Source organism: Drosophila bipectinata, chromosome 3L (assembly GCF_030179905.1).
Source record: "Drosophila bipectinata strain 14024-0381.07 chromosome 3L, DbipHiC1v2, whole genome shotgun sequence".
NCBI lineage: Eukaryota > Metazoa > Arthropoda > Insecta > Diptera > Drosophilidae > Drosophila > Drosophila bipectinata.
This window is the reverse complement of record NC_091738.1, coordinates 22,069,662-22,096,399: the sequence shown is the minus strand read 5'-3', so window position 1 is coordinate 22,096,399 and position 26,738 is coordinate 22,069,662. Positions and strand designations below refer to the sequence as shown.

At 42.6% G+C, this 26,738-nt stretch overlaps 1 protein-coding gene across 1 annotated transcript; it reads left to right on the top strand.

Moving 5' to 3' along the window:
* The first annotated feature begins 4,882 nt into the window (after nt 1-4,882).
* On the top strand, nt 4,883-25,306 carry Hml (hemolectin). Its single transcript, XM_017250723.3, has 27 exons — nt 4,883-5,122; nt 6,331-6,426; nt 6,508-6,594; nt 6,653-6,700; nt 6,764-7,153; nt 7,210-7,337; nt 7,394-7,489; nt 7,647-7,844; nt 7,901-8,067; nt 8,129-8,286; nt 8,355-8,509; nt 8,580-9,182; nt 9,263-10,381; nt 10,439-11,332; nt 11,385-11,933; nt 17,806-19,131; nt 19,190-19,271; nt 19,331-19,580; nt 19,648-20,386; nt 20,438-20,923; nt 20,991-21,497; nt 21,559-22,042; nt 22,101-23,878; nt 23,939-24,154; nt 24,209-24,661; nt 24,724-24,980; nt 25,048-25,306. Exons 1-27 carry the CDS (start codon nt 5,016-5,018, stop codon nt 25,165-25,167), a joined length of 11,493 nt encoding a protein of 3,830 aa, XP_017106212.2. The 5' UTR covers nt 4,883-5,015; the 3' UTR covers nt 25,168-25,306.
* Nucleotides 25,307-26,738: the final 1,432 nt, after the last annotated feature.

The following is a 26,738-nucleotide window of genomic DNA, read 5'->3' as shown; positions in this document are numbered from 1 at the left end:
GCGGACAGAATTAAGCCTCAAATGGTAGGACCCTGGGAGCCGAGGGGCGCAGGACTTTAGCACCAGCAGGGGAAACAGGTCGCCAATAGTCAGGCACTTTGAAATATTTTGTACATTATGCCACAAAAATTGTGTTCTGGCCAAGTGCCAAGTTTGCCACCAACGCTGCTACAAGCCTTGTGTGCACCAGCCCAGCATCCAGCCTATTGGCGGCGGGGAAGGGATTTCCGATTTTGGGCTTAACATGGCCGAGCGCAGAGCACAGTTTGCGAACTACCAGCCTGAGTACTGTCCTCGTCCTGCCTGACATTTAAACTGATGCAAATGTACGCTTCAGGACACAGCCGAGAGTGCTAGTGCTTGCTTTTGTTTCTCTGCCAGAGTTTATTTCGATGATAGGTGTCGCAAATTTTCTCAGCCAGTAGCAAACAGGCTGCCACAATGATTTTAAAACTACATTATTTTTTATTAAAAATTTAAAACTAACGGATGAGTTTAGAAATTAATTATTATCCTAACTTGTTTCTGTTTTTAACATTGTAAAAAACATACCAATGAAAAACAAAGAACTTAATGAAGATACTGATAATATTAATCGTTATCTGGATTAGAGTTTCTATATCGTTTGAGCTGTGGCCTTTGAAACGAAATGAAAATATTTACATTCGTATATGCATGTAAGTATTTAGATAAATATGTATGAACAACCCAATATACATACGTTAGCCAGACATTTTCAATGATGCTTTTCGACCGAAGATGTAAACAAATTTAAATATTGTAAAAAACAAGAAAGAAAAGCTAACTTCGGACGGAGCCGAAGTTGATATACCCTTGCAGAAAAAATATTATTTGTACAAAGTTCCAGCTATCTATCTTCAAAAACACAAAATTTGGGTCATTTTCGATCGTTCAGTTATATGGCAGCTATAGGATATAGGAATAGGATATAGGAAAATTTTGCATGTCGTATTCTTTTGCCAAAAATAGCTCTTATGTAAAATTGGAACTCTCTAACTCTAAAAACACCGCAGTTATACCATATCCAATCAATCAGTTATATGGCAGCTATAGGATAAAGTCGGCCGATCTCGGTCGTTCCGACTTACATATATACTGCGTGCAAAGGAAAAAAGGGTGTCTCCTTCACAGCGTTGCACACTTTGGACAAAAATTATAATGCCCTCTGCAAGGGTATAATAAACAATTGTACTTCCAACAAATATTGAAAGCCAACACGAATATGACCAACCCAATATTTTTTAATTGGATACTGGCAGGCCAAGCCTGTCCAATTAAATTATCTTTAAATATGTCAACCAAGTGAAATGCACATTTAAAATAATTCCACCTAGATGAACATTTAATTATTGCATATGTTTTTCTTATTTGTATATAAATATTTCACAATTGGAAACACGTATTCCTGGATATTTATTTATCTGGAAAGTACCATCAGAAACATTTTTTGAAAACTGGGATAAAAAGGAATTACAATTTCATACCTAAAACTAATAAATAGGTCAGATTAGGAATTTGGTGGTTTTCGTTTATTGGTTCCTTTTTATACCCTTCCGGAGGGAATTATAATTTCTTTCGGGTAAACAACTCCAACTCTATATCGTATACACATACATACGTGAATTATTGATCTATCACTTAAATATTGATCGATCTCTTTATAAGGTTATAAGGTTATGTGGTTTCATGCTGCATACATAAATGTAAGGCGGAACCGCCTTACTGAAAAGTCGAAAATGCCATAACATAACCTGTTCATAACAGGTCCGTTCTACACCATTACAACATAATGATGGCCGACTGTCGTATTTCCTTTCGCTTTCATATAACTGGACGATCGGACATGCCAATAATTTGGTTTTGTGAAGAAAAAAACTTTGAGCTTTTTAATTCAATTGGGTCCGGTAGATAGCTTTACTTTTTTTTTTTTAGATTTCATCCCATTTGGATAAAAAAATGTATAATTTGGAAAATATATCTGGGTTTCCGGGGTGAAAATTATAGGTCAAACTTACATACAATATACCTTTTACCCTCCACTGACAACAAGAGACAATTTTTCTGCCTCTCTTTTTAGCTTTTAAATCCTGCTTTCAGTTTTGCAGGCAATTTCAATCATGTATTTATAGCTTTAACGTAACGAAATAGGGAAACTTAAAAAATGCTGCGGAAACGCTGGCAAAGCAATTGCACGGAGTTTATTGTTGCGCATTTGTAAGCGCAGCTGTTGCAGCAAAATTTCTCCACAGGCACCCGGTGGAGCTGGGCTTGTGGAGCAGCTGTTCCTGGCGGCGAAGACTTAAGGGGACGCTTTACATAAATCCATCTGGAACCTGGGTACCCTGGAGGAACTTTTAGCCCACTCCGAAGCGCATTTGTATTAAATCGAACGTTTCCTGCAGCCACCCGTCTCCATTTCTGCTCCAAGCGTGGCTTTTTGAGGAAAAACTGCACAACTGTTTTATTTATTGACTGCACGTTTCACATATCCTTATAATTTTTGTATGTGAGCTCTACATATGTTTGTCTGGGAGAATGTCTTGAAAAGATAGGCGGAGGGCTTGTGTTCTTTTTTGCGCTCCACTGCACGTCCAAATATCACCAACAACTTCTTCATCTTCGGCCCGTGCCCCTCAAGCCCATCTACGTAAGCAATCTACTGAAATTGGACCTGCAACAAATGGCTATGTTTGCGTTGGCCGAGCCAGGCTGTTTCTACATCATTTCATTCCCCTTGCGGCCCATCCGCACGGCGAATACCGTTTCGACATTTTAACGGCTTTTAAGCAAATAAACGATTTTTGCATTTTAAAATTTTTGAGACACTACTTTGATAATGTCTGATACTTAGCCAAATGGGTATCGATTGAATGGTATGTACAAACATATATGTGCTCAAGTTCACACAGTCGTACATATGTATGTATGTATGTATTTACATTTAAGTAGAGCGCATCAGATCACATAGGCGCTTAATAAGCTGCCCCACAACGCCCTGTAAAGAATCAACTTCGAAAACCCGCTCAATGAAGTTCCAAAACTATGTATATACCGATTTGACTAAAAATTACATAACATACAAATTTTTGGGTTCTATTACGGGACTAAAAGTAGTTGGTTACAGACAAATTACATTTTCTGGGAAAGCTTGGGACGTTTTTTTTTAATTTTGTATTCTAAAAAATTTTAAGGCCATTTATATCCGTTATTTTCGATACATATCCAATCTTAACTGCAAGAGTATATCAACATCAGCTCCTCCGGAATTTAGCTTTTTGTTTTGGAATTAACAAGCAAGGAGAGACATGCGACACGTTAAAAGATTTCCATCTCTAAATCTAAACCACACAGTTCCCAAGACTAGGAACAGGGCAGAACCCAGGGAAACATTGGGTTAAAATTTGAGCTCAATCGGTAAAGTTCTTTGGATGTTTTTCAATCTTCTTTGGACGATCGTCCAATTTTTGAACTTCTATCTTCTGAAGAACTAAAGCTCACCCAATTTCGGTCCTTTAGTTATGTGGCAACTTGAAGCTGGTAGATTCAATATTCAATTGACCACATTGACTGGTTTTTAAGAGTAGATTGTTATTAAAAAAATATGTTTTAGTTTTCCAGTGCCACCTGGTACGTAGAAAACAAAAAATATTTAATGGCACCCCATTGAGGCGCACTATTATTTAATATCATTACGGCAATCTTTAAGTTATTTAATAAAGAATTTTGTAAACTATTCAAAATGAAATTTTTAAGTCTCGCCATAAAACAACACTCATATATAAAACTTACTATTTCCGAACGCCAATTAACCAATCTTGGTGATTGCCACAAGCGTATCCTTGCAAATAGTAGATGAAACAAAGAGCGCCCGAAATGGGCAAAATCGTGGTGTGCGCTCTTAGTTGTAGTGCTTTTTAAGAGTGCGTCGCAACGAATGTCCAGAACGAACGCTTTTATGACCGATTCGTTTTCCTTGTTACTAGACTTTCATGTCTCCTATTCTATCCACCTTAGTTACACGGACGCCGCCGTTCTCTCCACATATGGCGGATGAAAACATCTACAATTGTTATATAGTTAAGACAAACTCAAAGACTAAAATTAAAAGTTTTAACCTTAAAATTGGTTACAACCTGTAAAACCTGTACATATATCTAGTTGTGGAAAGCGGAAATTTTTGAATTATTTTATTCAACTACATGATTAGTCAACTTTATCCGTTTCTAAATGCAGGTAAATGATTATACGAACTTAAACAAACATGCTGGATAAATCATATTTGTGATTCACATAAAGTTCAGATTTTAAAAACGGTAAACAAGACAAGGCCTTTAAAACTTGAAAATACTGGATCGTGTAATTTATAAATTCCGAAACCCCTCTAACGTCCTTAGTAGTACATATAAAGATCATATTCAACATGTGCCCTCGGTTCCGGGCTAAGATTTATCGAGACTAGTCTTTCAACTTCGAAGCTAATTTTAGAAAATGAGTACGTAATAAATATAAGTATTTATGGTCAAGTTTTTGAAGGTTTTTCCCATAACCAGATAATTTTAATAGAGGGTGTGACACAAAATCCAAATGATATATCCCCCCATGAGTGACGTTATGAAGCAAGCTACAGGAAGTGGTATTATCAGTCAAACCTCAACTTGGCACAGTTTGAAAACATTCGCGATGCTAATTTAAGTTCAGCCTAGGCGATATCTTTAAGAAAAGTGAATTTTTTTGCGAAGCTTGACCCTTTTCATTCTGTAGCTGTAGATAAAAGCTTGATTTCGTTAGGAACTGCGACTGAATGGAGGCTATAAAAGCAACCTCGTTCATAGTTTTATTCAGTTGTGTTTTCACAGTCGCTTAGAAAACGTCAATAGCCGCAAATTACCCCTTTTTTGTGAATCGGAAATTAAAAACAATTTAAGTCCTTTTATAATGGACATTTAGTGCTAAATTTGTATTTTTGTACCTTATACACAAATACCTCTGTTAAAATGAATAAGAAAACTATTTTCTTGACACTGTACTTTCTCCTTATCTGTCATGTGTATGCCGAGGATGGAGACGTCATCATGAACGATGAAGATGATGAGGATATTAAGTAATTTATCAGCTAAAAAAATATTTCAATACTTTTTTCCAAACTCAATCAATACAAAAATGTATTTTAACAAGAATTTTCTTCGAAAAAAGTAGTTAACCATCTAACCAAATCCAAAAGTTAACCAAATTGTTAAAATAAAAATAGTCTAACTGTAAATATTATTTAATAAACATTTTGATTTTTGGTGAATCCTCCGAGAATTTCCTAATCCGTTGTAGTGAATACAATTTAAAGTTCACAAATTAACTATATTTTTTAAAGGAGCATGTATAGGCAAATTTTAATTAACTTATAATAGGGGATATTTTAAAGGTGGAATTTATTTACAAGTCTTGAAAGTTTTTTCTTTTCATGCCTTTCATTATAGTTTATGTCAATTGTTAAGCTATTAGTTGCATTTAATTTTAATAAAATTTAAATTCAATTTTAATTAGACCTATTTAACAATCAGACTGATTTAACAAGTATTTCGAAATATTTATTGTTTCTAAAATAATATGAAAAAGGCCCGTGTTTCAAAATCATTGCAGAGAGGATCGAATTTGGGGAAACTCGATGTTATCCGCTTTCATGTAGTATGCCAATTCTCAATACAATTTTTAAAAGCCAACTGCTTAGTATTGTATATTAACTTCGGTTTCACTCGAAGTTGTCTTTCCTTTATTGTATTATTTAAAATGTACATTAATAATTAAATTGATTGTTTTAAAATTTATAAATGGTAGCAAAAAAATTAAATTAATTTCCTTTGGGAACTTTAATACGAATTTGTACATTTAGTACAGAATTCACTGTTAAATTATGATATATAATATAATTATATAATTATAACTATAATTATACTATATTATACTATTAATATAGTATTATAATATATAATTATATAATATATTTTGAAATTTAAGCTTGAGCTGGTTTTAAATTAAAAAAATTCGAATAAATAACATAATTTTGTTAAAAACATAGAACAAATATTATATATATTAACAACCTTTCACAAGAAGTAAAAATATGAGTTCTTTAAAGAAATATAAGTTATGGTAATATTTTTAGGAAATTAGGTTTAATATATTAGAAATTTAACTTTTCAGATATAAAACTGACTTTTAAAGAGGGTGGTAATTTTAGCGACCGTAGTGTCAAAATACATATTTATATCAGCTTTATAAAATTTAAAAATGTGCATAAAAACTTTGCAAATTTAGCCCACTGGTCCAAGCCGCACCGGAACTGGCCGATAACGAGAGTGACCGTCCCGAGCGCCATATTAGCTTCAACATCCAGAGCGCGCCCGCTGTTAGGTAACGATAAGTCGAAAGGAAGCGCGATAAGCGCTCAAGTTCAGAGTGGGTTACGTAACCTAAGCATTTGCATTGTTCCAGTGCCAGATACACTTATGGCGGAGGAGCAGGAGGCGGTGGAGGATACGGGAGCAGCATTAAGACGTCTTCATTTAAAACTGGATTCGGGTGAGTAGCTGTGGAGGTCACTTTCCACTTTAGCCTTCAATGTCTTCTTCCGTTATAGGGGAGACTTACTCACCAAGACTCTGGGGGTCTTTGGACTCGGAAAGGGGTAGGTCGTATAGTCCTAAGGGATAAGTGAGCAAGCTTAATATTTTACTCTTTTTGATTGAAGGCAAGGGAACTATTACGGCGGCAACTCCCAACGTCTTGAGGGCTCTGGAAAGTGCTCTGCCCTGCCACTGCCCGCGAACGTCCAGGCCACGTGCCACAACGGACGATGCAAGGTCTTCTGCCCAGCTGGGTACAGCTTCGCCCAGAACATCCAGGAGCTGGAGATGTTCTGCAGTAACGATGGGTGGATCGTGGCCAACTCAGTTTTCACCGAGGTTCCTCCATGCCAGGCACAATGCTACCCACCTTGTCAGAACAATGGCATTTGTCTCTCGGCTGGAGTGTGCCAGTGCCCGGAAAATTACTACGGACCGGTGTGCCAGCAGAAAAAGTCTGTGTGTGCTTCTTTCCCCAAAGCTCCCAAGAACTCAAAGGTCTCCTGCCGCAACAAGTGAGTTTTCAGATGCTTTCGGAGATCAATCACGTGTCTAACCTTCTCCATTCCAGTGTGTGCAACGCTCAGTGCATGCGGGGCTTCCAGTTTCCGGATGGCAGCGGCATAACTAACATCGAGTGCCGCAACGGCCAATGGGTGCACACAAAGACTGGACTTTCCACAACACCTGACTGCGCTCGTGAGTGGAGAAACTAGTCCTGATTTGAAAGATTCAAATTTTAGTGTCTCTTGCAGCTACCTGCAATCCCGCTTGTGAGAATGGAGGACAGTGCATCAGCTTCAACGTTTGCCAATGCTCGAAGATGTTCCGGGGGGCCCATTGCCAATTCAGTGAGATCGAAATGTTGCATTCTAGATTCTAAAAACAAATACATATAAACAATCTTATCATTTCATCAGAAGATAGAATTTCTTATTTGTTCCTAAGTTGACTTGGCTATTAGGCTTAATTAGTAGATTTCATTATAATGTGTATCATTTTTTCCAGATATTGATCGTTGCAACGTGACGAATACAAACTTTAACGGCAATTATAAGTGCTCTTATGAAATGGAAGAGGCTCGCTGTACATTCAACTGTCCTCAAGTGCCAGGATTAAAGGTCCAAGGTCGTCTCGACGTTGAGTACAAGTGCAATTACCAGACGGGACATTATAGGCCCGCCACGCTTCCAAAGTGCATTTTTCGTGAGTGCTGATAAATTAGAAAGCATTTATGGCAACCCAAGTGTCTTCTATTCTAGCTCCCGGCTATAGGATTCGCTCCAGCAGCACCACCCAGAAGGTTACGCAACAGGCTGGAGCCGTTTATCACGGAGGCTTCAGTGGCGAAGTGGCTTACGAAATCCGCACTGAACGAGAGAAACTGTTGGCGTTGCTGGCAAAGTATAGGGACATAGAGCGAAAAAGTGTAAGCTCTGCTCAAAAACACACTAGAGAAAAAGGTCTAATCCAGTAATTATCCACTGTAGGAGTGGTGGTCCTCCGAAGAAACTGTGGTGACTCCCGGCAGGTATTCCCTGTACCAGAGTAGTGAAGTGGACTTGGTGATTGACAAGACTCCTCGCCCAGCCCTTTGTACTACTTGGGGTGGCGTCAACATAAAGACTTTTGATGGTCTCGTCTTCAAGTAAGTTATATGTTTCCAAAATTGTTATTTCAATCACAAAAACTCATTTATAATTTTTTGCGCCATAGGGCTCCTTTGTCTTGTTCGCACACACTGATTACAGACAAGGTGTCGGGCACTTTTGACATTATTCTGAAGGCCTGTCCTTATGGTTCCGGCTATGGTTGTGCCCACACCCTGAAGATTCTATGGCAGTCGGTTCTCTACACGTTCGAGAATCTAAGTAAGTCTTCTTCTTTGAAAATGAGAGCTGTTAAGGTGCTAGTAAAAATTAAATTAATTTTTACTTACAGATGGTACTATGCAACTGTCCACGCCTATTAAGACTCTTCCCATGCCCGTGCAGGTAATGGGCATGAAGGTCATGCCTGTGGCTCAGCATGTGCAGATCGATCTAGAGTCCGTGGGCATTAAACTGGACTGGGACCACCGTCAGTATGTCTCTGTTCATGCCGGTCCGCAAATGTGGGGCAAGGTGGGCGGCCTTTGTGGATCTCTGGACGGCGATTTCAACACGGACTTGGTGTCCAAGACTGGCAAAAAACTGGAGACAGTCAAGGCATTCGCGGACGCATGGCGCGTGGAGGACAGAAACGAAATGTGCCAGGTGGAGAACAGCGCCGAGCTTGATTTCGGAATCGAATCGTGCCCGCAGTCCAAAATGCAAAAGGCCGCGTCAGTCTGCGAGCGATTGCTGGCCAACGAAAAGCTGGGCGATTGCATAAAGCCATTTAACTATGAGGCCCTGATCCGATCCTGCATGGCCGACTACTGCAACTGCGCCAACCAGGAGCACCCTGAGAGTTGCAACTGCGACTCTATCGCCATGCTCGCCAAGGAGTGTGCTTTTAAAGGAATCAAGCTGGAGCATGGCTGGCGAAACCTGGAAATATGTCGTAAGATCTAACCCCACAATATTAAGAGATTCTACACCACCAATAACCATTCTTTAACAATTGTATTTTTTTATTTTCAGCCATCAGTTGTGGATTTGGCCGGGTTTATCAGGCTTGCGGCCCGAACGTAGAACCCACCTGTGACTCGAATGGAGCTGTCACACCCTCCAGGGAGTCGTGCAACGAGGGCTGCTTCTGCCCCGAAGGCACCGTCCAATACAAAGATGCCTGCATCACCCGCGAGCTTTGTCCTTGCACTCTTCGGGGCAAGGAGTTTAAGCCAGATTCTACTGTAAAGAAGAATTGTAACACCTGCACCTGTAAGAACGGGCAGTGGCGCTGCACTGATGACAAGTGTGGAGCCCGCTGCGGGGCTATCGGAGACCCGCATTACCAGACGTTCGACGGAAAGCGGTACGACTTTATGGGAAAATGCTCGTACCACCTTTTGAAGACGGAGAACATGTCGGTGGAGGCGGAGAATGTGGCCTGCTCGGGTGCCATTTCGGAAGCCATGAACTTTGCAGCCCCCGACAATCCATCTTGCACAAAGTCCGTGACTATCAGATTCGTCCTGCGCGACGGTACTCCTTCAACAATCAAACTTGACCAGGCCTTGGCTATCTCCGTCAATGACAAACCCATTGCCAAGCTTCCTAAGATGTTGGGTCTGGGCGAGATCTTGATCCGACGGGCCAGCTCCACTTTTCTGACCGTTGAGTTCGCCGATGGCATCCGCGTGTGGTGGGATGGGGTGTCGCGAGTATACATCGACGCTCCTCCCAGCTGGCGAGGACAAACGGCGGGCTTGTGTGGAACCTTTAACTCCAATACTCAAGATGACTTTCTCACTCCCGAAGGCGACGTCGAAACAGCAGTGGAGCCTTTTGCCGATAAGTGGCGGACTAAGGACACTTGTCAGTTCCCCGCCGAGAGCCACCAGGGGCCGCATCCGTGCACGCTTAATCCGGAGAAAAAAGCCATGGCGGAGAAGCACTGCGACTGGATCCTCCAGGACATCTTCCAAGAATGTCATTTTATGGTCGAACCAGAACAGTTCTACGAGGATTGCCTATATGACACCTGCGCCTGCAAGGATGAGCTCTCAAAGTGCTTCTGCCCCATTTTGTCAGCCTACGGTACGGAGTGCATGCGCCAGGGAGTCAAGACTGGGTGGCGCATGACGGTCAAGGAATGCGGTAAGTCGGACTTTGTTTTCAACTTAATTCATTTATGTAAACGCCTTATTCTTAAAGCTGTGAAATGTGCCATGGGTCAGGTGTACGACGAGTGTGGCGATGGCTGCGCTCTAACCTGCGACGATTTGCCCAGCAAAGGCACCTGCAACCGGGAGTGCGTCGAGGGCTGTCGCTGTCCCCACGGCGAGTACATCAACGAGGAGGGGGAGTGTGTTCCTAAGAGTAAGTGCCACTGCACCTATGACGGCATGACTTTCAGGCCGGGCTACAAGGAGGTTCGACCAGGCGAAAAGTTCCTGGACCTGTGCACCTGCACGGAGGGGCTATGGGACTGTCAAGATGCCGAGCCGGGAGACAAGGAAAAGTATCTTCCGTCGTCGGAGCTGCGCTCTAAGTGTGCGAAGCAGCCCTACGCCGAGTTTGTCAAATGCGCTCCCAAGGAGCCGAAGACCTGCAAGAACATGGACAAGTACGTAGCAGACTCCTTGGACTGCCTTCCCGGTTGCGTCTGCATGGAGGGTTACGTTTACGATACGTCCAGATCGACCTGTGTGCTGCCCACCAACTGTTCCTGTCACCATGCTGGAAAGAGCTACAATGACGGTGAGGAGATGAAGGAAGATTGCAATCTGTGCGTGTGCCAATCTGGCAACTGGAAGTGCACCGAAAAAGGCTGCGAATCGACATGCAGTGTCTGGGGTGACTCCCACTTCACAACATTTGACGGTCACGACTTTGACTTTCAGGGAGCTTGTGATTATGTGCTGGCCAAGGGTGTCTTCGACAACGGAGACGGTTTCAGCATAACTATTCAGAATGTCCTGTGTGGAACGTTGGGAGTCACTTGTTCCAAGTCACTGGAAATCGAACTAACAGGCCACGCTCAAGAGTCGTTGATTCTAAGTGCGGACTCCGCCTACAGCACCGACCCTAACAAGACCCCCATCAAAAGTAAGCGGAAGATAGGCCTCTTAGCCAGTTTATTTCACTTTTTTTATTTCAGAATTGAGAGATAGTGTCGCCTCTAAAGGCTACAACTCTTTCCATATTTACAAGTCTGGAGTCTTTGTGGTTGTGGAAGTAATACCCTTGAAGCTTCAGGTGAAGTGGGACGAAGGCACTCGTGTTTACATAAAACTGGGCAACGAGTGGCGCAGGAAGGTCAGCGGGCTGTGCGGCAATTACAATGGCAACAGTCTAGATGACATGCAGACCCCCTCACTGGGCCTAGAGAGCAGCCCAATGCTCTTTGGCCACTCGTGGAAGCTTCAGCCACACTGCTCGGCTCCCGTAGCACCCATCGAAGCCTGCAAGCAGCACCCTGAGCGCGAAACATGGGCCCAACTAAAGTGTGGTGCGTTGAAGTCGGAGATGTTCAAGGAGTGCCATGCGGAGGTTCCTCTGGATCGGTACTGGAAGCGATGCATCTTCGACACATGTGCCTGCGATCAGGGTGGCGACTGTGAGTGCCTCTGCACAGCAGTAGCCGCTTATGCGCATGCCTGTGCCCAGAAGGGCATTCACATACGATGGAGGTCCCAGCACTTCTGCCGTGAGTAACCCATGTAATTTATTAGAAAATTTATTTATTTTATTTATTTATGTAGATCTACCAAGTAATTTAAAATTAGTAGGTAGAGGTATGGTTGAGCAATAGCAACGGGGGCCTTCAGCTCGGTTTTTTACAATAATTACATGAGTGTTATTTTATATGTACATTTTGGCTAAATTAGAATTATCCTAAATAAGGATAAGAATAAGTTTGTATTCTTTAGAAATAGTATTAGTTTTAAAATGTTTGGTAATGTGGGGTGTGAGATGGATTCTAGCGGATTGGTGTTTTTAAATATCAGTTGCCTTTGGTAGTTTAGTGACCTGCAGTTAGTCAGTAAGTGAATAATTGATAAGGCATCGTTGGTATCATTGCAGAACGGACAGGTCCTGGTTACATTTGGGTCCATATAGTGTGTATGTGTAATTTTTGTGTGACCAAGCCTGATCCTTGTTATTATTATCTGGTCTCTACGTGAGATCGATGAGTGAATGTTTTTGGTAATTTGGTGGCAGTTGAGTTGTGGATTATTAATTGCTTGGTACCAGCGTGAAGTTTTGTATATGTTTGATTGCATTTTCAAGACATATGTATTTTTAATATATCTAAATATGTCCTGCGTGTTTAAGTTTTCCATGGTTGTGAGTGGTTGTCTTGTAGCGTTTTTTGCTAGGGCATCTGCAAGTTCGTTTCCAGGTATTCCTACGTGACCGGGGATCCAAAGCAGTTTAAATTTATTATTGTTATTTTGTAGAAGATTACGCGCCTTTGAGATATAGTGTTCGCTGTTGTTAGTGTTTTTAATTGCGTCGATGGCAGAGAGCGAGTCTGAGCATATGCAAAATTCGCCTCTTTTAGTTTTATGTAATTGCAGTGCTTCTACTATTGCCAGTAGCTCTGCGGAAAACACTGAAGAGTAGTGTGGTAGGTGGTAAACTTTGATGCATTCAGTTTCGTTTGTGATTGCCATGGTAGTGATGCCGTTTGCTTGAGATCCGTCGGTGTAAATGTATGTGTATTTGTTTTCGTCTTTTGACTTAATTTCTGTAAACTTTAATCTGAAAATTTCAGGAGGGTTACTTTTTTTGTCGAATTTATTCAGCGATGTGTTTATTTTTAGAGGGCTTGTGTTCCAAGGCGGTGTGGTTTGTGTAGGTGATGTTAATTGATTAAATGGCAGTTGGTGGACTTGTGAGTATTCTATAGTACGATCTATTGTTGATTTGTATTGTGGACGTTTAGGCGGGCGATATGCTTTTAAAATTTTTAATATTGGGGAGGCTTTGGCGTTAACTAGGGACTAAATGATTTTTGTCGTAAGGAACTCTCGTCTGTCTTCTAAGGCGTCTGCATTTGCTTCGAATAGTATATTGTTTGTGGGGGTGGTTCTGAAGGCTCCGAGGGCAGTTCTAAAGGCTGTTTTAATTGTTGTTTTTACTTTGCGCAGTGTTGTGTGTGGGCAGTAGCCGTAGATTGGAAGGCCGTAGTCTGCTTTTGAGATGATGGTTGCTTTTGTTACATTTAGGAGTGTAGTGGTGTTGCAGTTAAACTTTGCGTTTGAGAGACATTTTATTACGTTAATATACTGTTTGAGGTTGTTGTTTAGTAGTTCTGTGTGAGTATTCCATCTGTATTTGTTATTGAAGTGGAGACCAAGGATTTTTAATGATGTTACTTCTTGCATTTGCGTGTTTCCTGTTGTTATGGTGCAGTTGCAGTTATGTTTCCTGCAAACGTGGAGGTGTTTGTGGTAGATAACATGGCTCCTGAGTATTCTGCCCAGTCTGTAATAGTGGATATTATCGGATTTAGGTTTATATTTAGGTTTTTTTTGTTTTTTAGTTTTAGGATGATGTTGAAGTCATCTGCATATGCGCTTAGGCTGATGTTCGGATGAAGTGTGAGCTTTTCTGTTAGTGAGTTATATGCGATCACAAACAGGACCACGGAGAGTGTGGAGCCTTGAGGAATGCCGTTTTGCATTGGATAAAAGGAGGAGGTTTCAGAGTCAATGCGCACGAGTAGTTTTCTATTTGTCATGTAGTTTCTTACGTAGTTAATAATTTTTGGGCCAGTTTTCCAGATTATAAGTTGGTCAAGTATTGAGTGGATGCCAATTCTATCAAAGGCCTTTGCAAAGTCTAGTGATATAATGGATGCATGGTTTCTTCTTGAGAGAGCTCGGGCTAAAAGATGGTCTATGAGTAGTAGACTGTCTATAGCCGATTTCCCCTTTCTAAAGCCAGTTTGACTGTTATGGATTAGTTTGTCGTTTATTACAAACCACCACAGCCGTTTTGCTATTATTTTGTCAAGCAGTTTTGCTAGGCATGAGTTAAGTGCGATCGGACGGTACGAGTTAAGCAAGGTTTTTTCTGAATTTGGTTTTAGGATCGGTATTATTAAGCTATTTTTGTATGTTTGTGGGATGTAGTTGTTTAGTATGGCGTTTTGGAGGTTAATAATTCTGTTTTTTGTTGTTTTATCCAGGTTTTTTAGCATTGTGTAGTTGATTCTGTCAAGTCCTGGTGTGTTTCCTTTTAATGTAGTTAATGCTGCTGAGAATTCTATTGCAGTTATGGGTTTTTCTATTTCGGTTGCTCTTTTGCTAGGAATATGTGGAAGATGAATGGTATTTCTAAGTGACGTTTGTTTGTGATTGATAAAGGTGCTTGAAAAATTGTTGTCGGAGGAGGTTTCTGAGAAATTTTGGCAAAAGAGTTGAGCAATTTAAAATTTTTTATTAGTGTTTTGTTTTGTGGATGGGTTGAATATACAGTGTATGTGTTTTTGAGGGTTAATGCCGCAATAGCGACGGATGTTGCTCCAGATCGTTTTGGGTTGGCTGTCGGGTGAGATTTGCGATGTAAATTTGTTAATGTTTGCTTTTTTAGCTTGTTTGAGTGTTAGTTTAAATAGGGCATTTGCCCTTTTGTACTGTATAATGTTTGATGTAGATATTTCTCTTTTAAGTTCGTTCCATTTTTTCATTTTATCGTCTCGTAGTTTTTGAAGATTGTTGTTCCACCATGGTACATTATGAGGCTTACCCGTTGGGTGTGTTTGTGGTATAGCCTTGTGGGCGCTCGAAAGGATAATTTTTTGTATTGTTGCAGCTTCTTTGTTTATGTTTGTGCTCGGTGGCCGTTGTGCAGAAAAGTTTTCTGTTAGTTTGGCAAATTTATGCCAGTCTGCCTTATCAATAATGAAAGTGGGTTTGCGTGTGGTTGGTTGCAAGTTGGCAGTATTTGATGTGAAGAGGTTAATTATGATGGGGAAGTGATCGCTTCCAAAAAGGTTATCTTCTGTTCGCCAGGTACTGTCAATTTTAAGGAGTGGGCTGCCGAAAGTAAGATCGACATTTGTTAGTGAGCTATGTGTGCTGAAATGTGTAGGAGACATATCGTTTAGAAGAATGTAGTTAGATTGTGTTATATATTTCTCTAGTATTTTTCCCCTAGGATTGTTTTGCTTTGAGCCCCAGTTTTTGTGCCAGCCGTTGAAGTCACCAGTGACAATTGTGGGTGTGGGAGAGTTGTCTAATACAGCCTGAAGGTTTTGTAATGAGAATGATTTATTTGGAGCGATGTATGCCGAGATGAGTCTGAATTTGATTTTCGAGGTTACTTCTAAGCATACAGCGTCAAAGTCATCGTTTAGGGTTATTTCTTTGGTTTGCAGAGATTTATGAGCTAGGATGGCTACGCCTCCGTGTGACGATGAGGTGTTTTTTCCTATAAGGGAGTAATTAACAGGTATTGGTATATTGGGGTGTTTTATATGTGTTTCTTGTAATGCTATTAAAAGAGGTAAGTGTTTTTTAATGATTAATTGGAGTTCGCAGTAATTGTTAAGATATCCGTTCATATTCCATTGTACAATTTTCATGGTCATTTTAAAGGTTGATTGGGTGCGGTGGAGGAGGTGGGTGATTTTGTGCCTATATGTTGTCTACTGCTGGGTCTGACTTTTTTATTTTTGTTTGATTAGCTTTTGTGGGTTTTAGGTTTGAGTTAGTGTTTTGTTTTTGTCGCTAGAAAAAATTCGGAGTTTAAGGTCCTGTGTTTTTATGCTTGTCATATGTTTTGAGGTGGTGGGAGTATCGAAATCCATGTTGAATGTGTCTGTGTCCATGTGTTCAGGTGGTGATTGGGTTGTTGATAGAGGTAGTGAAGGTCTTGTGTTGGATAAGATGTCGTCGTAGGATGTTGGTGGTTTGCTTTGGCGGGTTTGCAGTGCGTTTTTATTAGAATTGTTGAGTGTTGAGGTTGTTGTTTTACTTGGTGTTATAGTGTTGGTTGGATTTTTTGATATAATTGAGGCGAAGCTTATGGGAAGTGGGTGGTTGTGGCGAGTGTGGTATATTGTAAGTGCTGTTTTGTGATCGACTTTTTCTGTAATTTTAATGTTTGTTAGTTCTTGTTGCTTTTTGAATGTTGGACAGTTGCGGTCTAGTGGGTTGTGTTTGGAGTCGGTATCGGGGATGTTTTGGCAGTTAATGCAGTTTTTTTCGTAGTGGCATGTCTCATTTGTCACTGTGTGAACTTTATCAGAGCAGTTCCTACAAAGTTCATTAGGGTTCTTGCAGGATGGGGTTGGGTGTCCAAAGCGTAAGCATCTCATGCATCTTAGGGGCATCGAGATATATGGGCGTATGCGTATTTTTTCGTATCCAATGTTAAGGTATTCTGGGAGGGTAAGCGAAGCAAATGTAATGATGATTAAACCAGTTTCAGTCGTGGATTGATCGTTTTTTTTCAATATTTTTCGCACTTCGGCGACTTTTTGTGGTTTTAGTTCGTCTAGGATTTCTGTTTCGCTTATGTTGCGAAGTAGGTTGCAATATATGACTCCTTTAGAAAAATTTAGGGTTTTGTGTTCAGAGACAGTTACTTCAATGTTTGCAATTTTTTTTAATTTAAGTAATTTGCTTGCTTGTAAGGTGTTTTTAGTTTTTATCAAAATGTATCCGGCACGGGTGTTTTTGCAAGACTCCACCTCACCATCGCATGTAAAGTCAATCGTTTTTTTAAGTATAAAAGGGTTAAGATTCTCGAGTGATTTATTGTCTGGTCCTTTAATGATCATGAATTTTGGTTCACCTTTTTTGGGTTTTTGTTGTACATTGATGTACCACTTCTTATGTCTGGTGGTTTGTCCATTGTTGTAGTTGTTTTCGGGCTGGCGCCCGGCACTTGGATTTTGCGTTAGTTGTTTTTGTTTTTTACTTTTTGTTTTACGCACTTGTTTGTTTTTTTCTGATAAGCAGTTGTTAGTTGTTGTTTTTGGTTGTTGGTAGGTAGACTACAAGGGCTCAATAGTAACACGTCTTTTCTCTGCGAGGCTTGAGATGATACTGATATTAGAAAATTATTTTTACTAATATTATAACAAAGTAATCTTAAAGTTACGAGGTACTTATGAAAATCTTAGCAGGAAGAAAAAATTACCTCCAACCTCTCAAGGATACATACTATTGATCTTTATAAGCTCCAATATTTTTAGACCTGATTGACACTAGATCCAATATCTTGAGGATCTTATCTTAATATTTACATCTCCAATATATAATATTTGTCTCCAATATAATAATACTGCTAATCTTGCTTGTTAAGCTTGTTATTCTAAGTCAAATTTCCTGGTTATAGGCAGGAAAGTGGGACTATACTAAAGTTGTGGTCTAGGGTAGTGGGACTATATTTAATCTTCAAGTCTTAAATCTTAAGAATTTAACAAATTGTTACCGCATGTTTGTCCATATGTAACTACATATTCTAAAGTAATATGGCTGACCTTGTCAGGTTGATAATATTTCCTTGCAAAATTACCTTTATTTAATTTTATTAAATATTTCGCACCACTTATTTTTTAGCTATGCAATGTGATCCCCACTGCGCTGAATATAAGTCCTGTACGCCGGCCTGCGCGGTGGAGACTTGCGACAACTTCCTTGATCAGGGAATCGCCGATCGGATGTGCACCCGAGAGAATTGCGTGGAGGGTTGTCACATAAAACCTTGCCAGGACGGATTCATTTATTTGAATGACACCTACCGAGACTGTGTGCCCAAGGCCGAGTGCAAGCCGGTGTGCATGGTGAAGGACGGGAAAACGTACTACGAGGGAGACGTAACCTACATGGATGCTTGCGCCACGTGCCGCTGCTCCAAGCGGAAGGAGATTTGCAGCGGAGTTAAGTGCGACGCCCCTACGACGCCGATGCAGTGGGCGCCCATCATAGAGGGCACCACAACCTCTCCCCCTCTAGCGACCCAGAATCAGACCAAGTGCGTCAAGGGATGGACGCGGTGGTGCGACAAAGACAGAGACTCGTCGGACAAGAGCGTACGCCTAAACGATGAGGAGAAGCTGCCGCGCTACGATCGCCTCGAAAACATCTATGGAACGTGCCTGAAACAATACATGACCAAGGTGGAGTGTCGCGTCAAAGGGACTCACGAGGATCCCGCTCAAATGGACGAGAATGTGGTGTGCAATCTGGACGTGGGTCTTCAGTGCACCGGGAAGTGCCACGACTACGAGTTGCGGGCATTTTGCCAGTGCGATGATCAGCCGTCGCCGGACGCCCCGAAACCCACCGAGAAACCCCAAATAGGACTAGCGTGCGATGCGGCCATTTTGGAGTATAAGGAGTTTCCTGGAGACTGCCACAAGTTCCTGCAGTGCCAGCCAAACTCAGTGGACGGTAGTTGGATCTACGTAGAGAAAACATGCGGCGACTTCATGATGTACAACCCCAGTCTGTTTATTTGCGATCACATAGCCACCGTCCAACAAATCAATCCCAGGTGTGGTGCGAAACCCACCTTGGAGCCGGAAATCGAACCAATAAGGCAGTGCCCTGAAGGGCAGATCTGGGCAGACTGCGCCAACCAATGCGAGCACACGTGTCACTACTACGGCAGCATATTAAGAAAACGCGGGCTGTGCCAGCCCGGGGAGCATTGTAAGCCGGGCTGCGTGGATCTTCTGCGACCTGACTGCCGCGGACAGGACAAGTATTGGCGAAACGAAACCACCTGCGTTCATGTCGACGAGTGTCCCTGCATGGACAAGAACGAGCTCTATGTCCAGCCCCACAAGCCCGTGGTCGGAGAAACAGAGCTTTGCCAATGTATTGATAATTCCTTCACATGTGTGCCAAACAAACCGGAGCCCATTCCAGCTCCACCGAAGGGTTAGTTTCTGGCTTTGGATAAATCTCTTCGTGACATGCTTACCTCTTTCTTTTGCAGAGGAAGGAGAGACTAAAAGCATACCCATTGGTCCCATTTTACCGGTGACGTTGACCCCACCCCTGGAATGTTCACCAGAAAGGTAACATTTTAAATAATTATAACTAAGAGTTACTAAACTTGATTCACCATTGGTTCTAGGCTAATTCCGATGATAGAAAACATTCGAGATCCCCAGCCAGACGGTATTTTCAACGCCAGCTCTCAACTAGCTCCTGAGCACGGACCACACATGGCTCGTCTCACCAAAGAGTACCCCAAGGGCAGTTGGTCGCCGAGCATCAATGATCAAATGCAGTATCTGGAGCTCAACTTTGGCAGGCCGGAGCCATTCTATGGAGTGGTCATGGCGGGGAGCCCTGATTTCGACAACTACGTGACTCTTTTTAAGGTACCACTTGTTTGCGAAATGGTTTCTTCTAAAGGGGTTTCCAATCTTACACCCCTTTTTCTTTCAGATCCTTCACAGCCACGACGGTGTTAGCTACCACTATCTGGTGGACGAAACAGACAAACCACAAATGTTCAGCGGACCTTTAGACTCAAGGGCTCCAGTACAGACCCTCTTTAAAATTCCAATTGAAGCCCAATCTCTCCGCATTTACCCTCTCAAATGGCACGGCTCGATCGCAATGCGTGTGGAGCTTTTGATATGCGGGGATAAGGTGGTCCCAGAGCCCATAATTCTCGTTCCAACCAGCACGGAGAAACCATTTGAGCTGAAGAACCAAGAATGCATAGACCAAATGGGGGTGGACGAGGGCAAACTATACCCTGAGCAAGTCCAATCGAGCAGTTTATGGCAGTGGCCCGAACTCCCTAAGAAGCCACAAGTACTGGACTTGCTCAAGCTGTCCACTCCTCTCGCCTGGAGGCCCCTCGCCAATACTCCGAATGAGTTCATTCAGTTTGACTTCCTCGAGCCGCGCAACATTTCTGGCTTCGTTACCAAGGGTGGTCCAGATGGATGGGTGACGGGCTACAAGGTGATGTTTTCCAAAAATAAACCCACTTGGAACACGGTGCTTTCCGCCAATGGGCAGCCTCGTATCTTCGAAGCTAATATGGACGCCCAAACAGAGCGCACGCATCACTTTAAGAATCCGATCCTGACACAGTACCTTAAAGTTGTTCCAGCGAAATGGGAGAAAAACATCAACATGCGCATAGAGCCCTTGGGATGCTTCCAACCATATCGTAAGTCACCTTCACTAAGCTTTGTTCTCCTATTCATTTTGCTTTTTCCAGCTGAGATCCAGCGTCAAGTACCTATAGACTTCTCCGAGCCCTCCAAGTGCAACATTTGTGAGGGTATATCTGCGCCTGGTTTGAACGAGGTCTGTGAATGTGTCGATCAACTGTTCTGGGATGGAAACACCTGTGTGCAACACAACCTGTGCCCCTGTGTCGAGAACTACGTCAGCTACCCCATTGGAAGCAAATTTGAAAACTCTGCTTGCGAGGAGTGCGTCTGCGTTCTCGGGGGCCATAAAAACTGCAAACCAAAGAAGTGCCCACCCTGCCAGGACGCCAAGCTTCGACCCGTCATCACAAGCAACTGCTTCTGCAAGTGCGAGCCTTGTCCCAAACATCAGCGTTTGTGTCCTTCTAGTGGGGACTGCATTCCCGAGGTACTGTGGTGCAATGGAATACAAGACTGTGCCGATGACGAGGACGCCAGCTGCAGAGATTCGTTTACCGTGGAGCCCGATATTAAGCGGGAGAAAAACGAGAGTAAGTCAAGCGTGGATTTATTTTCACTTTAATCAGAAGTATGTTTTATTAATAAACGAAATTCCAGCTGAAGTCATCACCTGTCCTGTTCCGGAATGCCCGCCGCATATGAAGATAAAGATAACTGAAAAGAAACAACGGAAGTTGTCCAAAATGTTCACGTTTTCCAAGCAGGTTTCCATCGTTGACGATGGCGTCACCGTTACAAAAACCAAGTTTATCTCTTCAAAAGAACAGATTCTGGCATTGCCCAGCCAGGAGCTGGACTTCCATGAGGAGGAGCAGTGCGAAGAGTTTACCTGTGTCCCCATTCCAAACACGCAGGTGAACAAGAACGAGACTATTTCCTGCACAGAGCCCAAGTGCCCTGAGAAGTACGATGTCGAGCTAGACATGAGCGCAGCCAAGGCGGGAGACTGTCTGAAGTACACCTGTGTTCTCAGGCCCAACAAAGACGATGTTTGTGAAATAAGCGGCAAGAGTTTCACAACCTTCGACGGAACTGTTTTCAAGTACAGACCCTGCAGCCACATTCTAGCCAGGGATATTCACAATGGTAGCTGGTCCATCTCAGGTATAAAGGGTCGTTTTCTCAAGCTTTCTAATTTCTGACTTGTGTTTACTGATTGTTTAAGTTCATCATGACTGCAGTGACGAGCACCGAAGAATATGTCGTAAAGTGATCACCATTCATGACAAGGAGGCCGGAAATGAGCTTATTTTGCTGCCGTATCTAAAACTAAAGTTCAACGGATTCGAGTTCACTGTGGAACAGCTAATCAATTCGCCAATATGCAAGGCTTCTTTTGTGGTATCTCAGCCGGGAAAAACCCTCCTGGCCGTGTCGACCAAGTACGGCTTCTGGGTCCAGCTCGATGACATTGGAATCGTCAAAGTGGGTATCTCATCCAAGTTCATACGCACTGTCGATGGTCTGTGTGGGTACTACAACGGCAATCCTCGGGATGACAAGAGGTCGCCGGAGGGGCAAATCATCCCCAACACAGAAATGTTCGGCGACAGCTGGTACGATAAGCGGATCCCTAAAGATCAGTGTGGGGACGTGAAGTGCTCCAGAGACATGCAGGCCAAGGCCCTGCAGTTGTGTAACATTATTCAGTAAGTTTTAATATCTAGTGCTTCCCAACTGTATATTAAAATCATTTTTTATGTTCAGCCATCCAACCTTCGCCCGGTGCCACAAGGCCGTGAACTACAAGCAGTTCCTCAACAATTACTGCCTTGAAGCTGCGTGCGACTGCATGATTGCTAATAATGGGGACACAAGCGCTTGCAAGTGCAACATCCTTGAAAGCTTTGTCAAGAAGTGCCTTAGTGTGAATCCATTGGTTCAGCTGACCACCTGGAGAACGGTGGCGCAGTGCGAGATAAGTTGCCCGGCGCCATTAGTGCACACGGACTGCTATAAGCGTCGATGCGAACCGTCCTGCGACAATATTCACGGCGATGATTGCCCGGTACTCCCAGATGCCTGTTTTCCGGGGTGCTATTGCCCGGAAGGAACTGTAAGGAAAGGACCGAACTGCGTCCCCATATCCGACTGCAAGGACTGCTTGTGCAATTCTTTGGGTGGATCCAAGTACATGACCTACGATCGAAAAAGTTTTAGTTTCAACGGGAACTGTACTTACTTATTGTCGCGTGATGTAGTGCTTCCTGGGGTGCATACCTTCCAGGTTTACGTTAGTATGGACGATTGCAAGAAACTGGGCCAGATCACGGCTTTGGAGGGAGCCAGCTGTGCCAAGTCCCTGCACATTCTCAACGGAGACCACGTGATTCACGTCCAGCGCATTCCAAGCCAGCCAAAATCCTTACAAGTCCTGGTTGACGGCTTCGAGGTGAAAAAGATTCCGTACAAGGACAGTTGGATTGGAATTCGCCAGGTGATCGGCAAGGACCTTGTCCTGTCACTTCTAGACTCCCACGTAGAGCTCTCTGCGTCTTTCGAGGACCTAATTTTCTCTCTGGGAGTGCCAAGTATTAAGTACGGAAGCAAGATGGAAGGCCTCTGCGGTGACTGCAACGGAAATGCTGGAAACGACCTGCAGCCAAATCCGGCAAAGCGTAAGCCTGGCATTGACGTCATTCGGAGCTGGCAAGCCGACGAACCCAAACTGGGTATTGTGGAGGAATGCCTCAGCGAGGATGTGGCCAAGCAGGACTGCATCCCTCTTCCGCCAGAGAAGGATCCCTGTCTGCAGTTTTACAACTCGGAGCTGTTTGGCAAGTGCCCCCTGGTGGTGGATCCCATTGCTTACTTGTCCGCGTGTCAGCAAGACATTTGTAAGCCAGGAAATACCCAACAAGGGGTCTGTGTGGCACTCGCGGCCTACGCTAAAGAGTGCAACCAGCATGGCATTTGCACCAAGTGGCGAAGACCGCAGCTCTGCCCCTACGAATGCCCAACCAACATGGTCTACGAGCCCTGTGGCTGTGCTAAGACATGTGATACCATCAAGGCCTTGTCGGAGTTCGATGCGGTCAGCTTAAAGAACCAGGCCTTCGTTCATACAGTGAAGAGCGACGAGATGTGTCTGAGCTCGGAGCGTTTTGAAGGATGCTTCTGTCCCGCAGGTCAGGTGATGGAAGACGGAAAATGTGTGCCTGAAATAGCATGCACGAAGTGCGACGATGGGTTGCACCTCCCCGGCGATGCCTGGCAAAAGAGCAAGTGCATCGATTGTCAGTGCGACCAGACCGGCAAAACATCGTGTGTTGAAAAGAAATGTCAGGTGGAAGAGCATATCTGCGCCGAAGGCTACAAGCCCGAAACCATTGTCAGCAAGGAATCATGCTGCCCCAAGTATCGATGTGTCCCGGAGCTCAAAGACCCAGCAAAGGTGTGCTTGGCTCCACTTATGCCCATTTGTGGCCCAGGGCAGTTCAAGAAACAGAAAAACGATGTGAACGGCTGTCCACAGTACATTTGCGGTGAGTTTAATTTACTTCTTAAGGCGACAACGCTTTATTTTCATGTTTACTTTTTTCCAGAATGCAAGCCCAAAGATCAGTGTGAACTTATAATACCAACCCGGGAGTTGGGTCCGGGCGAAAAGATTGTGACAATCGAGGAGGGCTGTTGCCCCACTCAAAAGATTATCTGCGAACCGGAGTTGTGCCCTAAGGCCCCCGATAGTTGTCCCGAGCGATTCTACCAGGTGAAGACAGTCAAGGACTTGGATATGTGCTGCCCCAAACATTCTTGTGGTAAGTCAATTAAGACCATCAGGTGATCATGGAATGCATAAAATGTATTTTCAGTGCCACCGAAGGATATGTGCATCGTCCAGTATGGGCTTGAGGAATCCTCCAAGTTCACCAAGCAAATAGGGGAGAAGTGGACTCACGCCAAGGACCTGTGCATTCATGAGTCCTGCTCATATGGTCCCGATGGGTCATCGCAGGTGGTCAGCACTCTTGAACAGTGTGTGACAGACTGCGCCCCAGGATTTAGTTATCAAAGGGTGGACCAATCCAAGTGCTGTGGCCAATGTATTCAGACTTCTTGCATATTTGAACAGAAACTTTATGATGTCAATGCCCATTGGAAGTCTTCAGACAACTGCACTTCCTTCATCTGCCTAAAAAAAGACCAACTGATGGTTTCTTCATCGCAGGAAGTATGTCCCGATGTGGGTAGTTGTCTCTCCCACCTTTTGTACCAGGACGGCTGCTGCAAGCGGTGCAAGGTGGAGCCTTTAGTGGAGGATAAATGTAGGTTTTGATCAGTATGGGATTTTCAGTATGGGACTTTAATTTCTCGTTCTCAATTTTAGCCAACTGCTTGCCAGTCTCATTGGCCGAGTCGCAAACAAACCGCATCATTAAGGTTCCCAAGATTGGTCATGGTGAGTGCGTGAACGCCGAGCCAATAAGAGGATTCACCGACTGCCAGGGCGCCTGCTCTTCCGGAACTAAGTACAACAGTCTCACTGACGTCCACGAAAAGTATTGTACTTGCTGCAGCATCAAATCCTACCAACCAATATCAGTGAACATGATATGTGAAGATGGTCACACATACATCCAAAAGGTAAATATCCGTCGTCTATGTATAGATTGTAATCTGCATTCTAAATTTATTTCTAACGTTGTTGCAGCATGAAGTACCCGCCAACTGCGGATGTTCGTTGTGCTCAGAATTATCAGATCCCGCGATCGACATTAGAATTCAACCAGACGTGCAATCACCGCTACTAAAATTACTGAGTGCTCCGTAGCATTGTTAATACTCCACATAAGACTAAAAGTCTTTAAATTAATAAAAAGACACAGGAATTTTATATATCTTAAGGGCTGCGAGTATTACATTTTTATTGAAATTAGATTTAAGCTGACAATAAAAGCTTTTCGACGTGCTTCCGTTTTGCTGTCAATAAGAGGGGGTAACTAAAACAAGCAAATTTTACAATCAATTCCTTTTTGTCTTAAACAAATCCTATATATTTCCTAGCATGATATTGACATTCGCTAGTTCGACTTTCTGTTTCATTAGCACATTAGCACTAAAATCATTAGCTGTAGGGCTGGTCAACTTGTACGGAGCAAATAAACGTGGTTGGCATCTTTAAAAATCTAAACCTACAAAGAATTCTAGGAAAATCTCACGTAGGAAGGCTGCCAATTGGGTAACAGTGCGCTAATCTTAAAAATAAAATTTCCACATTCAAAAAGTTAAAAAAAAACAAGAAAGGAAAGCTAACTTCGGGCGGAGCCGAAGTTTATATACCCTTGCAGTTAAAACCGGATATATATCGCAAACATCGGATAGATTGGCCGATCCTTATGAACACATCATAATAAAACCAATTAACTAAAATAAAAAATCTAAAACAAGTCCCAAGCTTCTATCTTCAAAAATAAGAAAGTTGATATTTCTACCAAATACCATTTCCGATCGTTCAGTTATATGGCAGCTATAGGATATAGTTGGCCGATCCTAATGAAATTTCCTAGGTCGGATTAACTGACCAAAAATATAATCTGTACCAAATTCCAGCTTTCTATCTTCAAAAACACGAAAGTTGGGTCATTTCCGATCGTTCAGTTATATGGCAGCTATAAGATATAGTCGGCCGATCCTTATAAAATTTGGCATGTCGTAATTTGTTGCCAAAAATAGCTCTCATGTCAAATTTTAACTCTCTTACTCTAAAAACACCAAAGTTATACCATTTCCGATCAATCAGTTATATGGCAGCTATAGGATATAGTCGGCCGATCCCGGCCGTTCCGACTTATATACTGCGTGCAAAGGAAAGAAGGGTGTGTGCAAAGTTTCAAGACGATAGCTTCAAAACTGAGAGACTAGTTCGCGTCGAAACGGACAGACAGACAGACGGACAGACAGACGGACATGCTCATATCAACTCAGGAGGTGATCTTGATCAAGAATATATATACTTTATAGGGTCGGAGATGTCTCCTTCACTGCGTTGCACACTTTTGGACAAAATTATAATACCCTCTGCAAGGGTATAAAAAGAAAAAACCAAATCTCATAACGATCGGCTTACTATATCTTATAGCTGCCAATTAACTCAACGATCGGAAATGGTATTTGGTAAAAATACAACCTTTGGTTTTTTTAAAGATGAAAGCTTTGTATTGGAATAAACTGGTTATATTATGATATTCTCATAAGGATCGGCCAACTATATCCGATTTTGCGATATATATCCGTTTTTAACTGCAAGGGTATATCAACTTCGGCTTCGCCCGAAGTTAGCTTTCTTTTATTTTTTTTTATTTAATTAAAATAAGTGATACATTTAGGAATAATCTTTTACAC

What these genes read in the sequence shown, in the direction of transcription:
- Hml (XM_017250723.3), top strand. Translation starts at nt 5,016, where the DNA reads ATGAATAAGAAAACTATTTTCTTGACACTGTACTTTCTCCTTATCTGT. An exon ending in CAGAGCGCGCCCGCTGTTAG is followed by an intron (nt 6,427 to 6,507) that starts GTAACGATAAGT and finishes GCATTGTTCCAG; the next exon opens with TGCCAGATACACTTATGGCG. An exon ending in CTGCCCCAAACATTCTTGTG is followed by an intron (nt 24,155 to 24,208) that starts GTAAGTCAATTA and finishes ATGTATTTTCAG; the next exon opens with TGCCACCGAAGGATATGTGC.